The 19,475-nt window shown below is 45.7% G+C and overlaps 1 protein-coding gene across 2 annotated transcripts in view; it reads right to left on the bottom strand.

Moving 5' to 3' along the window:
- PRKCQ (protein kinase C theta) overlaps positions 1 to 7,938 on the bottom strand; it is a 107,807-nt gene extending 99,869 nt beyond the window's left edge. For both annotated transcript variants that reach the window (XM_075553177.1, XM_075553178.1), the window contains exons 1-2: positions 7,821 to 7,938; positions 2,452 to 2,651 (exon numbers count right to left, since the gene is read on the bottom strand). In XM_075553177.1, the coding sequence (XP_075409292.1) occupies positions 2,452 to 2,651; positions 7,821 to 7,938 (318 nt within the window). The remainder of the gene's footprint in view (positions 1 to 2,451; positions 2,652 to 7,820) is intronic.
- Positions 7,939 to 19,475: the final 11,537 nt, after the last annotated feature.

Genomic DNA, 19,475 nt, shown 5'->3' with positions numbered 1-19,475 from the left:
TTCTCACCAGTGCAGTCTTCAATTTTCCTAAAACTTCTTGTTACTAGGTCCTGTTTCCTTCCAGAAAGCCTATCACGATCACTCCCTTTGGAGTCTCAGATAAGCGTTGCCAAAACCTTCTGAACTGATCTTTCTGTCTTGAATTGAACTGACCCACCAGATGCCCTCTGAAGTTTTGGTTAAACCTGTTTTGACGGCATCCTACACCAAGACTGAGACAGGTGTTCACTGAGAGAATTTGTCTGCAGTCACCCACTGACCAGAGACATGCTTAAACATGTTTTGCTTCGACCAAACCTGTGCATGTATGAATTGGAATGCTAGTAGCAACACTATTTGACTTACCCTCAAATTCATCCAAGACCATTAACCCTTCAGCCCTATAAAATGAAACTAAACTATGAAAGAACTGAAAAAAAAATAGATTTGAAAAACATCCAAAGAATGCTAATTGACCAAATGAGGCTCTGAGTTCCACCTTGTGTTTTTGCCTAAACAATCCTAGAATACAAAGAAAGCGAAAAGTCTAATAAGCGTAAAATCAGAGAAAGTCTAGGCCAAAAACATCAAATGCACCTCTAAAAGATGTAAACAGAAATGTGTGTATCCATGAAGTTTTTTAAAAAGCTAGGTTTCTTTTATTACTTGAGAAACAATGGATAGCATGCTTTTTAAAATTCAGAGATCCGTTAACTCTTTTTTTCTATTTTAAAGTTGGGCAGAGAGTAGAAAATAAAGAATGGAGATGACCGGGAAGCCATTTTCTCTCTCGTTTCTCCCTTCTTCCTTGTTCTCAAGGTAAAGGCTCCCCTGCTCCCCTCCCCAGTTAGAACCTTGGCCCGCCCACTAGCTCTTTTATGTGTGAATTCTTGAGCCTTATGTTAATTTGCAGGAGCCCTGATGGTGCAATGGTTCAAACGCAGCCCGCAGCTGTTCCGTCAGACAGCGGTGACGTCAGAGACAGCGGTGACGTCAGAGACAGCGGTGACGTCAGAGACAGCGGTGACGTGGAAAACTTAACCTCCCGGAGCCGCTCTGCTCTGTCAGATGGGATCCTTCTAGGGGCACTGAGTCCACATACACTCATCGGCATGGGTTCTGTGAGTCACCTGCGATATGATCAGGCTTTTTAATCTCAGCTAAGCCACACCCCCCCCATCGCTCATCCCCCCCTCCCTAGGAGTTTGGTCTCCCTGAGCGCTTCTTCAAATTGAGCAGCAGAGAAGTGGTGAGTAGATAATTCTGCGCCAGGTCACCCAAAACACGTCTCCAAACAGGTTCTCCTGCCACCTTGCTATCTGCTTACTTTGAAGGATTGTTTTTGTGATACAAACTAAAGTTTGTCTACTTCTCTTTAAAAGTAGCACCGCCCCCCAAACATACACAAAAACCTAATTTTTAGGCTCACATACTTCTCATTGCAAAACTCGGGACTCGAAAATCTCCGGGTGGATGGCTTAACAATCGGAGGGACCGGAAGGGAAGCGCTGAAAGGCGAACCTCTAACCAAGGCAAGCAGTGTAAAGATGAACGCTGTTAAAATATTCCGCTTTTGCAGAAGTGACATCGAACTTTGGAAAGTTATTTTCTGTGTCTCAGATCAAATACAATATTTTTTTATTTTTTTATTTTTTATCGGCATATTTTCTCTTATGCTCTAAGAATTTTCATTGGCAGTTTTGATCTTCGTTTGCTTTTACCTTCAACCTGTCTAAACATTTACTATCAAAACAGCGATAATAAAAAATATTGGTGTGCTAGGAAGCATTGTGCATGAAGAACTTCATGAACAAAGTGCGCTAAGTAGACACCTGAAGGCTGAGAAAAATAAACAGCTTACAGGAGCGGACAAAGTATGGAAAGCGAAGACGCAAACCAAATCCACTGCCATTGAAGCAATTCCTAGTCTTAGTGACCCCACAGCACAGAGTAGAACTGCTTCTTTGTGAGTTCCAAGGCTGTGCATGTTTACGGCAGCAGAAAGCCTCGTCTCTCTCCCATGGAACCCTAGGTGGAGTTGAACTGCTGGCCTTGCAGTTAGCAGTCACCTGTGCTCCTTTGGAAGGAGAAGACCAAAGATTAAATAGGTCTGTGCTCTGTTTCACAGTCTGACCTCCTGATAAGAAAGATAGTAGTTAGGGTCTCAGGTAAGGGGAAAGTTGTGATATTTTCCAACCCAATTTTAACGCTTATAAATCAATAACAGTATCAGAGCCTAAGAGACCTTCTTGCTGCAAATATAGGAATGGAAGAGATTTAATATGTCAATACATCTCTGAGAAATTTTTGCCATTAGTAAATCACCACTAAGTGGAAGAGAGGGTTTACTCAACACCAATGCAATCTCACCTTTAGGATGACATTGAACTCTTGAAGGAGTCTTTGGCAAACACACTGGATGTGCTAATCACCGAATGCTACATATACTTTACAAAAAGCTCAGATAGTTACCCATATTTCTGTCTTCCCATTGTTCTTCCTGCATCTCTCGGCCAGGGAATAGAGCTCTATGGTAGTTTCCGATATTAGGTCCATGTTTTTGCCCTTCACGATGATTTGCATTACTCTCCCCTTGTTGATATGGGCATCAAAAGTGCTGTCCCAGGGTGGGTACATGGTTGGTTTCTTCTGAACATACATCTGCCCGTTCTCTATGAACAGAAAGACATTTCTCATTACTCCTTTATTTAGCCAGCGTTGGGAAACAAGCCAACTCAACTCAATAGTGACGCCCATTCCCTCTGCTTGGTAGGATAGATAATCCTGTTGGGAAGATCAAATGAACACATACAACCACCAGTGAGAATATAAGACATAATGGGAAAATTCCACAGTCTAGAATCTAGCTAGCCTCTAGATTAGATCAGTGGTTCTCAATCTGTGGGTCGGGACCCCTTTGGGGGGTGGGTCGAAGGACCCTTTCACAGGGGCCTTCCGATTCATCACAGTAGCAAAGTTACAGTTCATGAAGCAGCAACGAAAATAATTTTATGCTTAGGGGTCACCACAACATGAAGAAGGGCATTAAAGGGTCACGGCATTGGGAAGGTTGAGAACCACTGCTCTAGATTTAAGAGACTTGAGCAACTTTTAACACAGTTGGCTGGGAAACTCTAGCACCCAAAATCTTGAATCTGATTTCAACAGCCAATAGTCTTTCCCTATTTCAGGGGCCAGTTGCTTCCCTTGGAGTGTTAACGCCCAGGCCAAATAAACAGAAATCTGGGACTGAGTGTGACCCATTTAGAAGGACATGGTAACATCCATCCCATGCTTGACATGCCTGAAGCTGTCACGCCTTGAGGTCCTCCTTTGTCAGTCTAAGAAGGGTTGATCGTATGGCCAGTTAGCTTCACTGGCTTTTGATGTAATCAGTTCAAACCTACTGTGTGTCCCTATGAAAGGTTCAAATCGAACACTCACAGCCATCCAATCAACTCTGACTCACAGCCATTCAATCAACCCTGACTCACAGCCATCCAATCAACCCTGACTCACAGCCATCCCAAAGGCAGAATAGAGCTTCCCTTGGGGGTTTCCAAGACTAACTCTTCATGGGAGTAGAAAGTCTCGTTGGTGGCTTCTAGCCGCTGACTTTGCAGTTAACAAGCCGATGCGGAGTGGCGAAACCAAGGCTTGCCAACAGCCGGAGTGGCGAAACCAAGGCTTGCCAACAGTCCTTAACAAGAAAAAAGTCAAACTTTCTATTTGACAGATATCCCCTAAAGAGCATGGAAACCTTTATAATGTAATGAGCAATTATTTCCTCGTCTAGCTGCAAAAGTGAGCACGGTCCATTTGAGATATTCCATGTTGTTAGGGTAGAATAGGAAAGATTTTTTAAATTAATAAATCACTTTATTGGGGGCTCTTACAGCTCTTGTAAACATCCATGCATCAAACATTTTCTTTCTCCTTAAGATCCTTGGTATTAGCTCCCTTTTCCCTTCCCCCCTTCCCCTCCCCGCCCTTGTGAACCCTTGATAATTTAGAAATTATTTTTATTCTCACTTTTTACTGTCCACTGTCTCCATCCAAGAAAGGCTTTTATGGGTTGTTTTTGGTTTGTTTGTTTAATTGATGATAGATTGGACTTTTTGAAAATCGATGGCAAAATTACCTTAACAATTGATAAACTATTAATAGTATCTCCTCACTGAAGGAAAAATGACCTAAAATAATGACATCTTGACATTACTTATTCCTCAGACTGGCAGCCTGTCCTCACAATTCTTCCAATCACAAATGCCACCTCCTGGAAAATTTTTTAACTCTTTTCATTCCCCACGTCCTGGGATTTTTTAATCCTTTTCATCGAATAGCGTTCTAACTGCCTAAGAAGACCAGGTTCCTATCTACAGCAAGTCTGAAGTTATTTTCAAAGGTTCACAGATACAGTCCTGTTTGTCCCTTCTGTAGACTCACTACGGAGAAACAGAATCTCACCCTCCCCAAACTGATGGGTGGTTACATTCTAAGGAAGCAATCCTTGCGTCCTAATGTTTAGAGTGATTTCTTTTCAGAACAAAACCCAACAAAGAAATCTCCCAACCTCTCAGGCTGGTCACAGGCTCACCTTTTGGAAACAAAACAAAGTTTCTTCTTTTCTGAGAGGCCTCCTGATCCACAGGACTGATTAGACCAAGTTCAAACACGAGGGGGATGGGGGGGGGAGAAAGAAGAAAAAAGGTTCTTGGGAGGCAAATGTCAGCCAGACTTGCGGTTATAAAGGGACTGGATCCAGGAGGCCCATTAAGTCAAAGCCGCTTTGAAAAACCCAGACATTTTACACTTCAAAGATTTCTGTGACATTTGGAAGGTTTTAGACAGGGAGCAAGTGGCATTCTCCGTGCTGACCAAACAGCAGAGAAACCTGGGTGGAAGGGAAATCAAGGCCATTCAGTCTCCACAGCGTGGATGCACTCCGCATGTGGGAAAAGGTGGCCTCATCTAAGGAGCAAAAAGCCTTTGAAAGGGAAGAAAAGTAAACCTAGTCAGATTCTGAACCCCAGAAATTCTGTCCTGGAAAGGTTTAGCCTGAAGTCCTCAAAATGGAACCAACCATCACTTGAGTGTGCTATGGTGTCTAGAGAGAGTCCTTTTCAGGGCTGCATGATGTAACAGGAGTCTCTGGGTCACCCCATGCTCAAGCATTTGGTTGCTAACCAAAAGATTGGAGGATCAAATCTACCCAGAGGTACCTTGGGAGAAAGGCCCGGTGAGATGCTTCTCAAAGGTTACAGTCACGAAAACCGCAGATGGGGGGTCTAGGTGAAATTGGAAGGAATGTCAAAAGCAATTGTGGGATCCATCTGCTTTCTACTTTCGTAAAGGGTGGCTATGTGTCAGAATCAACTCAACGGCAGTGACTTTGAGTTTGAGACAGACACACACACACACACACACACACACCTTGTCAACACCATAATTCAAATGCAATGGTTCTTCGGGCTCCCTTATTCAGTGTCTACCTTTTGCATGCAGATGAGCCAACTGGAAATACCATGGCTTGCAGCAGGCGTACCTTAGTCTTCAAAGCAGAATCCTTGTTTTTCAGCACGTTAAAGAGGGTTGGGGCAGCAGATCTATCTACCCAGTGCAATGCGTCATTTGGTCTCCTGACTGCTGCTTCCATGAACTTTGACCGTGGATCCAAGCATGACAAAATCCTCGACAGGGTCTCTCTTTTCTCCGTTAATCATAATGTGACCTATTGGTCTAATTGTGAGCATTCTGGTCTTCTTTACATTGAGTTGTAATCCAAACGGAAGAGTGAAATCCTTGACCCTCCCAGCCAGCCTTTCCAATCTTCCCAATTGTCAGCAAGCCAGGTTGTGTAACAAGCCTTCCTCCAATCCCGAGGCTCTGTTCTTCTTCATATAATCCAGCTGAACTCTATAAGCGGAGGTGATTGTGTCAGGTAGTTAGAGCCAGGATCAGGGTGCCCACGGGGCATGAGCAGAAATTTGAGCTCCTGGCCAGGAAGGGGTGGTATACTGAGGTGGGCGGTACACCTGGATTGGCCCTATTTAGGCCAGGTGAATTTGATTCAGCCAATGGGGGCAGCCAGTATCATCGGCCATGCCTCCCAGCTGAGGGCCTGAAAAGTCAGGATCAGAAGCCCCCCTTGTCCTCCCTGCCCCCCCCTCCCCAACCCCTCAAGCTGCTTCTCAGCAGGTTGTGCAGCGATCTCCTCTGGTCTCCGTTCCCCGTGTGGTGTGAAGTGTCCTGAGAAACTTCTCCTATGCTTTACAAAGCTCACTTGGATCACAATACAGGCTTCAGAGTGAATTCTTTCTCATGAGAAGCCAAGGTCCTAAGTATTTCTCCCTCGAGCGATCTAGCAGTTGAACAGTTCAATGTTTTGGGGTTCATACAGGAGTTGGATAAGTTGAATCTTTGACTGTTAGGTGAACTTGAATGCGCTACATGACATGGCTAAGGGTGGAACAGGAAAGGGACTTCCAAAAGTTGGAAGAAAATGGAATTGAAAGATAATGAAAAGTCCACATATTTTGGAAACCCCTCCGTCTATTTTTGGGGGTGGGCATGGGGAAAACTGCTACAGTAGCAAATGTATGTAGCGAAATTAACAGGGAAAGGTAATGGAGTGGGGAAAATCTTGGGATCTCAACATTCTTCTGTTTCTTCGGAAAGCCGGTCTGAATCTTAAAATGCAGGGTGCTGGATCACAGATCATGGAAGCCAGTCTGGATGATCGTGGAGAGCTTTCTGACATCAGAGGATCATTTTGCTTTCGAAACCCACACAGGGAATCTTGGAGGGCTATCATATTTTCCTCCCTCAACATGTACTGCCTTACATATCTAAATTTCAAATATGACCATTCCTCCAGTCCTCCAGGGTCCCAGTAGTACACGTAGCAGTTCGTTTTCTGAAACGTATTTTCTCGTGGCAGGTTGCAGGACTCGATCCCACTTACTTAAACTTGGAGAAGCAGCAAGCCATCTTCTGAATGGATCCTAAGGTTCTTCAGCCTTAACTGACCTGTACTCATTTCAGGTAATCAGCCTTTACGATATAGGTCTCGTGTTCTACTTTAGTTTATTCATAGATTGTCACCCCCTTTTCATTTTCACATAATTTGCCCAGTCAAACTTTCTTCCTGAGTTGCTGTGGAACAAACAGCACACGGAAAGAGACTATGACTGGTGAGTCATGAGGCAGGAGACCAGGTTCTGCTTCAGAGACTACCACTAAATCAATATGCCTCTGAGCAGCGGTGGGTAATGACTCTTTGGAAACAACCCTTTCACAGGGGTCGTCTAAGACCATCGAAAAACTCATATTTCCCATGGTCTTAGGAAAAACTCATATTTCCCACTTGCAGATATGCCCACAGACGAGTACCAGGTGTGCAGACTGTTACCCATGCTATAAGACAAAATGTCATTGATCTGTAATTAGAAATAAATATTTCACAATATATAATTACATATTGTTTGTGCGATTAATCACTACACTTTAATTATGTTCAATTTGAACCAATGAAAATACATCTTGCGTATCAGGTATTTACATGATGTTTCATAACAGTAGCACATTTACAGTGATGAAGTAGCCACGAAAACAATTTTATGGCTGGGGGTCACCACAACATGAGGTGCTGTATTAAAGGGTCACGGCACAAGGAAGGTTGAGAACCACTGTCCTAGAAGTACCTGACCATCAGCTTACTTTAGCAATAAAATGAAGTTGAACCAGAAGGCCTTGGGGATCCTGGGAAGTCATGGCTGCCCTGGCTTCCTAGCTCCTCGGGACTAATTCCTCCCCCACCTTGAATATCCAGGCACGCTTACCTGATTCAACATATTCTTTGACTAGCACGGCACAGTAAGGGTTAACGGGTTCGCCCTGACAGGGCTGGCAGGAGCCACAGTCGAAGTTGGACAAACCAATTCGAAGAAACGGTGACATGGCTGCTCCCTGCAAAACAAGACCAGACAAATGCTGTTTGGGTTGGTGGGGGAGGGTAGGACGGGTTATTTTTACTGCCCTCTCCACATATAACCAGTGCTTTATCGACAACAGCCAGGGCTTCAAATGGTTCAATTATCTATCTCAACAAATGCTTTTACTTCCCCTTCTTCAAAGCATATGGTTGGACTTACCCCAAACCACAGACTTTCTTGCTGAAGAAAGAGGCTTTCTGGAGGTCTGCGTTCAAGTTCATTAGTGAGGACGCCCGAAAGAGTTAATTTTGCTTTTCTCTATTGGAGTTATGCTTCAGAGTTGCAGAATGAGGCGCGTTTTCCCCAACATATATTTTTATTTCTTCTCTGGCTCAAGTAGGTGCTCAAGAAACAACACAAAGTAACGAGAAAATGCGTTTAGGAAGCGCCAGCCTATTTTGGTCACACCAGTTAAATATGACACCACAACATTCTTGCAGCGTCTATTTATGTGTGCAACGCAGCTGGCTCTGGGCACTTAGCAGCTGATCCTTCTTTACTTTAGATCTTTTCCAAAAGGTCTGCTGTCTTCACAGGGATTGATAAAGAACACACGTCTTTGAACATTAGGAACTGCTTAAAAAACTCTAACTCAACAGTCAATTGTAAAATAGTGCTTACCAGTTCAGGCTAGACCGAGTAATTCACAAAGGCCAAGTAATGATTTTGTTTCGCAAGAAATCAGGGTGAAAATGATTTGTGTTGGCTAAACTTCCAGGAGTTCCCAACTGGCACAAATGATGAAGCAACTCAGCTGCTAACCAGAAGGCTGATAGTTCAAGTCCTACCAGAGTGTCCTTTGACTAAAGGCCTGGCGAGACAGTTCCACAAGATTACAGCTGTGGAAAGCCCTCCCTAGAAACATATGGGGGTGGGCCACCCACCATGAGTCAGAATTTACTAGATGGCAACGGATTTGGTCTGGTTCTTCATCGGTCTCTCCTGACCTTTGTTGGCTGCCGTCACTTGCCCTAACGAAGCACCTTTTCTTTATTACCCACATTTCTGCGAAGCCCCCACCTATTCTGCGACTGCTATCTGACGGCCAGCGAAAAAGTTACTCCCTTTCTTCCTCTTTCTTCTTCACGTGTTTTCCCCAATGTCCTTAAGTAAACCAAACTCAACAAGAGCAAATCCTTAGCTGCCCTTTCCACCGCTGTGTTAATGGAAAAAAAGTAGTAAGTCACAGAACCCAAGCCAGTTGGCTTCACGCAGCCGTACGTGTGCACAGTAGAACCGTGCTCTACAGTGATTTCAAGCCTCCGATCTTACAGAAGTGGACCGCCAGGCCTTTCTTTCATGGCACTTCTGGGCAGTCTCGAAACAAAAACCTTTCTTTCACTCGTACCACCCAGGAATTCCCATTCGGAGTAACAGAAGCCCCTATCTAGAGATCTTGAGTCTACCTAGTCCAGCAAAGCCTTGAGACATCTCCAGCTGCCTGGAAGGAAGGCAAGCTCGCTCTGGATCTTTTTTGGAAACTATGTTTCTGACTCATAGTGTACAACCAACAGAACAAGACACTGCCACTGGTCCAGCACCAATCGCCCAGAGAGACAACTAAGGGGCTCTTGACAGGTGTGGTTGATTTCATGGCTATTGAAAATTACCTAATTGCCCACACAGTTTGGAAGGCTGAACTAAGGGAGATGATGAGGTCCACATCACAATTCTTTGGGCGTTCTTAATCTTGAAACACATTTCATATCTGTCACACTGTTGAATCGGCAGCTAGGCCACTTCCAGATTTGTCCTCCGGGAGCCTTTTCACCCAGGTGGCTCAGTGGCTTGCTAACAAGGTTGGAGGTTCAGACCCACCAGCCACTCGGGGGAGAAAGATGAGGCTGGGTGTTCCCATAAAGAGGTGCCGTCTTGGAATCCCTTGGGAGCAAGTCCCTCTCTTCTAGAAGGTTTCCAGGAGTTGTAATCCATTAAGGCAGGGGGTTAGGCTTTGTGTTTTCTTGTTTGCGTTTCGTCATTCTCTGTGTGGCATGCAAGGCGAAGGCCTTCAGCTACTCATGGAACCATTGGCCGTCCAAGTTCACCCACAGACACTAGGAAGAAAGGCTTGCGGCCGTCTGTGAAATCGGCCTTTGAAATCTCCAGAAAGCACAGCGGTACAGTGACCTACACGGGGTTTCCACGAGTCAGAGTTGAGTCAAAGGCAACTGGGATTGGTTTTCACCTCCCGAAGTGAACTTGGAATTCTCGGGCAGAAGCCGGGCTACCAGCTGAGAGTTCTCCCTGAAGAACATCACCAGCTCCTTCCCATCCTCTGGAGTCAACAGCTCTTCTGGGTAAGTTTAAATGTCTTCACTCACCAGGAATAGCCCCCGGGCACTATGCTCAATGGTGGGAGTATTTAATGCGGATGGACTTTTTATTTGTAAACATATTTCCTTAGTAGAAGTGCAGGTAAATATTCAAATTTGGTGTAAGTGCTGAGCGTCCCTGGTGCAGGCAGTATGCATTACAACCTCTCGGTCCTTTAGCGACAGACCCTCTGTGACTTCCAGGCTGGGCTCCTAACCAGGCCGCCACAAGGCCCTGGGAGACCCTGTCCTGAGAGAAACTTCTAAGGTTACCAGAGTTTCTATGACAGTACACCTGGCGCATTTGTGGCAATAGTGAAAAAAGTCGACTATTTTGAGCACGGGTCTAGGTTTCTGCCCAGCTCCCTGCCCACTGAGCTGCTCCTGGCTGTCAGGCTCAAGGCTGACCAGCTGTCCAGAGGACCTCTTGCCTGACCCATCCCCACTGCTAGTCACTCTTGCAGCTCTAGCTGAGCAAGAGCAACGGAGGCAAATTTGGTGCTGGGGGGGGTGTTAGGTGGGGGGACTCTACAAGCAGCTCTTGAGTGGCCAGAGGGACCCCAGTAAGACCTGGGGAAGCCCCTGCTGCTGTTTCCCTCTATAGTAATGCCCTGGAGGGCCAGAGGCTGGCAGCAGGAAGGGTGGGGGGCTGTAGCAGAAGCTGTCTGGCTGCTTCTCCTCTGAGGTCCCATCTTCAGGTTCTCGACCTTGGGTTCTAAGCCCTCTAAGCCAGCAGTGTGTTGCTGGTTTCTGCGGGGCCCTCCCTGAATTTTGGGGTGATATCAGGAAGCTGAGGCAGCAGATAGGATAGTTGAGGGAACACAGGCATGACTCTTGGCCCCATAGATGAACCGCCCCCTACACACACACACACACACACACACACACACACACACACACACGATGCCAATGCCTCTAACCCAGGCCAACTTGAGCGCCACTCTGGATGGCAGGACCTGGCGGTCCAGAGCATAAGGGGTGTCAGGGGCACAGCAGTTCTGAGCATCTGGATGCTGGGGCCACCAAGTCTCCTCCCTCCTCCTCAGACAACACTGATTTTGCATAACAACAAGGTCTTTGGCGTGTAAGCCTGTCTATAAGTAAGATGTGTACTTAGAATGATTGTGTAAGACTGGATCACTGGAGCACGACAATACTGTGAGATCAAGTGACATCACTCTTTGCAAAGCAAATTACCAAATGCGAAAGGTGAAGACCTACTGGGGAAAATATCTGCAGCCACTGCAACAGACAGTGAGTCAATGCTATCGTTACATAATATGAGCACACAAATTTGTAGGAAGAATACAATCTATGACCCAAATAAACACATGGCAGAGATATAAGCGATTCAAACTTTAGAAACCACAGCTGTAGCAAGTTGTGTGGGGGAAATGTTCATTCTTGGGTAAGCTGGGTTACTATGTAATTCCACTTGCAAGGCATTCTGGGAAAGACCAAAACTGTAGGAGGGAGAATAAATCTGTGGCTCGGGGGCTGGTGGGGAAGGAAGGGCTGAGAAGAGGCACAATATGAGGGAGTCTATGGGAGATGGCATTGTCTTCTAGTCTAACTGTGGTGCTGGTTACGCAAAACGAGATTCTGATCAAATTCATGGAATTGCCCATCAAGAGTAAAAGTCAAACTTACTATATGAATAATTAATAACTATAAATAAAGTAAATGATTAAGTATATTATACTGGCATTTCAAGGCTTTAAGGATAAAAGGCAAAGAATATATATTTGAAACACAGAAATTCATATACATTAAATGAAAGTATTAAGATACTAATGTGATCAGAAAGAAGTAGCCTCTGTGTACTAAAGGGAGATGCCAGAGTCTTACACACACACACACACACACACACACACACACACACACACACACGGAAAGAAAGGAAGCAAGAATACAAAATTTCCAGCTTTAACTCTATGGCATTGGAACTCTTGGAAATTTGCATTTAAGGAAAGACAGGTGAGGGGAAAATAACATGATAAACTGATCATGTTTTTCTTCAAGGATCAATGAACATCCAGCTCTTTATTTCCATGATATTAAAAAGGATCCCCACTGGCATCGAGTCAATTCCAGCTCACAGTGACTGACAGGACAGGGCAGAACCGCCCCTGTGGGTTTCTGAGACTGTGACTCCACAGGAGTAGAGCGCCTCACCCTTCTCCCACGATGAAAGGAATTAGATATTTAAGACGTGAAATTAGCCAGTGCTTTTGGAATGGTCTTCGCTAGGGCTGGCAAGGAAAGCATCAAAACGATTATACAATGCAGTTGGAAACAGACATGTCCCGATCATTATGAGACACACCTCCCCACACACATACTATACTGTACACGGACACACACCTGCTATACTGTACACATACAGACATACACATGCTATACTGTACACACATACACATACACACACACACACACGAGAGGGAGAGAGAGAGAGAGAGAATGACCAGTAGGTCTCCAATGACGTTCAGGACAAGCTTTTTACTCACAACGATGGCATCAGTGTAGAAGTTTGAGCTCCATCCTGCTGGTCAGGGTGACAGGAGAACCCCTCACTGGTTAAACAACCAGAGCTGGCATAGCAGGCAGCGGGGCTAAGCTGTGACTCTGTCCTCCGCAGCTTCATCTTTCCTTTTGTCACAGTGACCACGTGCTTTACAGAGCCCAGGGTGAGTTTAAGAAGACTCACTGACCGGGCTGTTCTGACCGGGCGGGGACCACGTGCTTCAGGCCTCTCGCCCAAGCCCTGACTCACGCATTCCACTTTCTCTTGGGCTTTTCCAACGCACCCTCCATGGATCGGCCCCGAACAGAACCTGCTGTCTCCCCTTTCAAATCTATCCTTCTATTTGCCTAGTACTGAAGCGCTCATCTACTTGGACTTGACCCTTCCCCTCTCCCCCACTTCCTTCTCCTTCACGATGGCTTTTATCAGCCCTACACTGTCATCCTTGGCCCCACTGCAGCAGCTTACCCTGTTTCTCCATCTATAAGCTTGGAGACTTCTTACTCCCAGCCAAATCTCCATCCCGTAGCCTAAAAGATCCTTCTTGGAACTATGCACAATGATGACCATTTCATCGCTCTATCCATCTAATAGCAAACACTACTTCCTCTCTGGAATGCCCTCCTCCCCTCCCTACTCAGCCCACTTCTTCATGGTCCAAGTTCCTGCCCATCAGCCTCTGCTTCCTCTTCAAATCTTTTCTTCATCACCCGACCCCCGATACATATCGGTGGGATTTATTGGGCCCTCTGCAAGCTGTGACTCCCAGGGTACACTGTCAGAGAGTGCCCACTGTATTCATTCGCCTTGCCTCTGCACTTCTGAAATCTGATGGAGGAAATTCTGGGGTATCCCTCTCCCCACCCCTCTCTGCCTTTTCTCTAGCTCTCACCCCCAAAATCTGGAGGTCACAGTAGTCTCCCTCTCTCTCAGGTGGCACAATAGTTAAGTGCTTGGCTGCTCACTCAAAGGTTGGCTGTTCAAATCCACCCAAGTGCTCTGAAGGAGAAAAGACTTAGCGATCTGCTTCTGTGAAGATGAGAGTAGCCTGGGGGGGCCACCGTGGGGTCACTCTGTGTCGGAAATACACTGGGCAGCATCTAACAGCAGCAATGGACAGTAGGGGACCACCCCTGGTTTCTCCCACTTAACCCTTGAGATACCACAAATACTCAGCAGAAGGGGTATGACTCAACGCACCCACGTTTCTCTGGTCCCCACTGCCATGATCTCACAGGAGCCTCACAGTGTGAGCTTGAAGGAATACTCTCCCCGACCACAGCCAGGCTCCTGACGTCAGCTGTGAGGGACTGAGATGGAGACCGAGTGCAGGTGCTCACTGCCATCTCTACCATCTCAGCCTCCATCAGAGTTATTTATTGTCTCTCTCCCCAGCAGTGGAGACGCTTGAGAACAAGGACCAAGGCAGAATCATCGATGTGGCTACAGGGCCAGGCCCTGTAACACACACCAGGTACTCAAAGCGTGTCTACCCCTGGAATGAATGCCCCAAAGTGACGTACAGAATTTCGTAATCTTCACACATTTCTTTTAGCTGCAAGAGGATGTTGTTCTTTTTGCTGTTCGATGCCAATGAGTCAATTTCAACTCATGGCAGCTCCATGTGACAAAACAGAATGGTGCTAAGGGGTTGCTAGGGCAGAATCTGCATGGGAACGGATCAACTGCTGGATGGGTCCAGAGGCCAACTTTCAGTTAGCTTCCAGGTGCCTAACTCTTGGACCACATGGGTATACGATGAACCCAATAAAATGAAGGTGGTTCTGGAGGAATCCAAAGCCAAGGAAACATCCCAACCCTTATTCCAGGCAGAGGACCGATGTTATGACCAGTCGAACTGCTGGAGTGACAGAACCTCTCGGGGCCTTGTGTGCTCATTTGGAAAATGGCACTACCACTACTGCTACTAAGCATCTCAAATGGCTAGGAGGATGAAATGGGTAAATAGATAGGAGGTGGTGCAAAACAGAACTGATGTTCGTCATTCTTATGCTTACCGCATATACTCGAGTGTAAGCCGACCTGAATATCAGCCAAGGCACCTAATTTTACCACAAAAACTGCATTTAAAATGTGCGTTTAGGAGAGGAGATGGGTTAATTAGGGTGCGAGGTAGTATCGAGGAAGAACACAGCTTTCCCCCAGATCCTGGATGCTTCCTCCCCCCAACTACCATGATCCGAATTCTACCTTGCAGGCCTGGATAGGACAGAGGCTGTACACTGGTACATATGAGGGCTGGAGGTACAGGGAATCCAGGGTGGATGATACCTTCAGGACCAAGGGTGTGAGGGACGATGCTGGGAGAGTGGAGGGTGAGTGGGTTGGAAAGGGGGAACTGATTACAAGGATCCACATGTGACCTCTTCCCTGGGAGAGGGACAGCAGAGAAGGGGGGAAGGGAGACTCCGGATAGGGCAAAATATGACAAAATAACGAGGTATAAATTACCAAGGGCACATGAGGGAGGGGGGAAAGGGGAGGGAGGGGAAAAAAAAAAGAGGAACCGATGCAAGGGGCTTAAGTGGAGAGCAAATGCCTTGAGAATGATTGGGGCAGGGAATGTATGGATGTGCTTTATACAATTGATGTATGTATATGTATGGATGGTGATAAGAGTTGTATGAGTCCCTAATAAAATGTAAAAAAAGAAAAGAGGAGAAAAAAATGATTAGGGCAAAGACAGTACAGATGTGCTTTATACAATTGATGTATGTATATGTATGAACTGTGATAAGAATTGTATGAGCCCCTAATAAATTGTTAAAATTAAAAAAATAAATAAATAAGGGGAAAAAAATAAAATGTGCAGAAAAACTTGGCTTATACACAAGTGTACAGGGTACGACTACTCTGGTGCCTTTCATCATGGACTGTACTGGCTCCATTGGCTTGTATCCAAAGTGGTAGGAAGAGAGTCGAAGTAGCCTGCTCTGTGCTCTGCCACCGAGCTCCCATGAACCCCCATCCCATCCCTCACATACCACTTCTCCTCTACATAGTCATCTCGGGCTTACACTCACTTTGATGGACGGCTCGGTATCTCCACTCAATCATCTGTACTTCAAATCTGTAAAAACTTGGGAGCGCCCAAGGCTTACACCTTACTTGTGCTCATCTTTGCCCGTAGCAGGAAACTATAGGTACCGATCAACTATGATGACACAGCAGTGTACTTTAGGTCACACACACCAGGAAGTTCTGAGCCAAGACTGCCTGGGCACCGACTCACCTAGGCTGATTCACTGACTACAACACAAACCCACTAGACACAGTCACAACGAGAGGAAGGGCTGATGGGGAATCCCGGAAGCTGATGGGGAAAATATCAGGAAAAACAAACAACCCACAGAGCAGTAGAAGTGCAATATACTCTCCTCAACGGGAAAAGATGGAGAATTCTTTTCCTTTGCAACAAGTGAAATTTAAAGGGTCTCGTTTTCTCCCTTAGTTTGGGCAATATTTGTATTGCTGCAATTTAGCCCAAGGAGGCTCGGTGACAGAAGGGGTCATTTACAGAGAGAAAATCCCAACAAAAACGAAACCAAACGCATCACCATCAAGTTAATGCGCACTCATAGCAACCCTTAGTGGGCTGTGCACACGACTGCTAGCTGTCAGGTTGTGGGTTAGAAACCACCAGCGGCTTGGTGGGAGGCAGATGCGGCTGTCTACTTATGTAACAATATACAGTCTTATAAACCCTCAAGGGCAGTTCGACTCTGTCTGTTAGAATCGACTGGATGGCAGTGAGTTGCTTTTTTAAAAAGTCATCTTTGTGGCATCAGACTGCCACGTCTTTCTCCCAAGGAGGGGTGGTGAGATGGAGCCATGGCCTTTGGTTAGCGGTTGGATGCTTTAACTACTGCACCACCACGGCTCCTTAAAACCACAGCCACGACTCTGTCAGAACAGCTAGTGAATAAAAGTGATCACATCAAGGAAACCAAGCGGGCTGGATACTAGTAGGGGACCCTACATAGGGCATTTGAAACTGCAAATCCTTATAGGAGCAAACAGCTTCATCGTCCTCCTGAGAAGAGGATGGCGGGTTTGAGCCCTCTACCTTGCTGTTAGCAGCCCAATGATAAATGGAGAAAAGCTCGGCATTGTCAAGCATTTTATCTTTCTTGGATCCACAATCACTGTTCATGGAATCAGCAGTCGAGAGATCAAATCATGCATCGCATTGGGTAAAACGGCGGCACAAGACCTTGTTAAAGTGCTGAGAAGCAGGGAGGTTACTTGGAGAACTAAGGTACGTCTCACCCAAGCCACAACATTATCTACCACCTAGGCATGTGAACGCTGGCACTGAATAAAGAACAATGGGGAGGAAGAGATGCATGTTAACTATGGTCTTGGCAAAGAATATTGAAGACCGAGGAAGAATCAACATATTTGAGGTATGGTGTTGTCACCGACTACTTGGACTGCCAGAAGGAAAAACAGATCTGTCTTGGAAGAAGTACAGCGCACATACCACTGAGGCAAGGATGACGAGCCTCAGTCTCAGGTTCTTTGGACATATATTAGGGACCAATCCCTGGAGAAGGACATCATGCTCGGCAAAGTGGTGGAAGAACCTCACAAGATGGACTAACACAGAGACTGCGACAATGGGCTCAAAGATAACAACAGTTGTGAACACAGGGCAGCACTGGGCCGTGTTTCATTCTCTTGTACATAGATAGGGTCGCTAAGAGTAAGAACTCACACAACCACACCTCAGAACAACACATTTTAATGCCTGGCATGAATGCGTAGCCACACGACAGCACATTTTTGATCAAACACGAATACTCAAGAACACTGTACTGTCATGGGTAAATGAACTCAGAACTGCTTTATTTAAAAGCCTTATGTGTTAACTTCAACTTGTCCCACTCGAGACCAGCACACAACTCTTAGCAGAGGTCCCAGCCAACGGAGCCCTATCTCTGGGGAGTAAGAATGGCACCCTTCCCTTTGTTTATGCCATTGTAGGCATGTACAGTGGTGATCATTCAAAACATAGCAGTCGTAGCTGACTTGATGACAATGAGCTTTTTGATTTGGCCCCAGACCAAATGACCTTAAGTGCATGACAATACATAGGGAAGGATGCAGGACAATGCGTCCATCTGAATTAGGATATGGGTGAAGATAATTAAAAGGATCATGGACTACCAGAAGAACAAAAATATTTATCTTGTAAGAAGTACACTCAGGAGGCTGGTAGGGCGTGATCAAGGGCAATGTAACCGAGAGGAATTACTGAAACCCAAGTGAAGGCTGAGCATGATAGTGGGACAAGAGGAAAGTAAAAGGAAATAGAGGAAAGAGCTAGGAGGCAAAGGGCATTTATAGAGGTCTAAATAAAGGCATGTACATATGCAAATATATTTTTATATGAGGATGGGGAAATAGATCTGCGTGTATATATTTATAGTATTTATAGGTTTAGTATTAAGGTAGCAGATGGACATTGGGCCTCTACTCAAGTACTCCCTCAATGCAAGAACACTTTGTTCTAGTAAACTGGCATTCCATGATGCTCACCTTCCTGACACCATTGCTGAAGACAAAGCAGGTGCATAAGCAAATTTGGTGAAGAAAGCTGATGGAGCCTGGCTATCAAAAGATATAGCATCTAAGGTCTTAAAGACTTGAAGGTAAACAAGTGGTCATATAGCTGAGAAGTAACACAGTCCACAAGGAAGAAGCACACCAGCCTCTTCGATGATGAGTGATCAGTGATCAGACATCAAAGAACAAAAAATCATATCATTGTGAATGAGGGGGAGTACGGAGTGGGGACCCAAAGTCCATCTTTAGGTAACTGGACATCCCCTTACAGAAGGGTCATGGGGAGGAGACGAGTCAGTCAGGGTGCAGTGCAGCAATGACGAAACATACAACTTTCCTCTAGTTCTTAAATGCTTCCTCCCTACCACTATCATGATCCCAATTCTACCTTATAAATCCGGCTTGCCCTGAGGATGTACACCTGTACAGATAGGAACTGAAAACACAGGGAATCCAGGACTGATGATCCCTTCAGGATCAGTGGTGAGAGTGGTGATACTGGGAGGGTGAAGGGAGGGTAGAGGAGAAAGAGGTAACCCATTACAGGGATCTACATAAACCTCTTCCCTGGGGGACAGACAACAGAAAAGTGGGTCAAGGGAGACATCGGACAGGGCAAGATGTGATAAAATAATAATTTATAAACAATCAAGGGTTCATGAAGGAAGGGGGAGTGGGCAGGGAGGGGAAAATGAGGAGCTGATGCCAGGGGCTTAAGTGGAGAGCAAATGTTTTGAGAATGATGAAGGCAATGAATGTACAAATGTGCTGTACACAATGGATGTATGTATGGATTGTGATAAGACTTGTATGAGCTCCCAATAAAATGATTAAAAAAAAAAGACGTATACCCAGAATCCTGCTTAGATGGAAGGATGGCGAGACTTTTTTCTCATGTACTTTGGAAATATGATCAGGAGAGACCGATCCTTGGCAAAGAGCATCATGCTTGGCACAGCAGAGGGTCAGTGAAAAAGAGAAAGAATCTCCAGGGGATGGACTGACACAGTGGCTGCAACAATGCGCTCAAAATATCAAGGCTCGTGAGGATAGTGCAGACTTGAACAGAGAATCCTT

This window comes from Tenrec ecaudatus, chromosome 6 (genome assembly GCF_050624435.1).
Source record: "Tenrec ecaudatus isolate mTenEca1 chromosome 6, mTenEca1.hap1, whole genome shotgun sequence".
Classification (NCBI taxonomy): Eukaryota; Metazoa; Chordata; class Mammalia; order Afrosoricida; family Tenrecidae; genus Tenrec; species Tenrec ecaudatus.
This window is presented reverse-complemented; position numbering and strand designations above follow the sequence as displayed.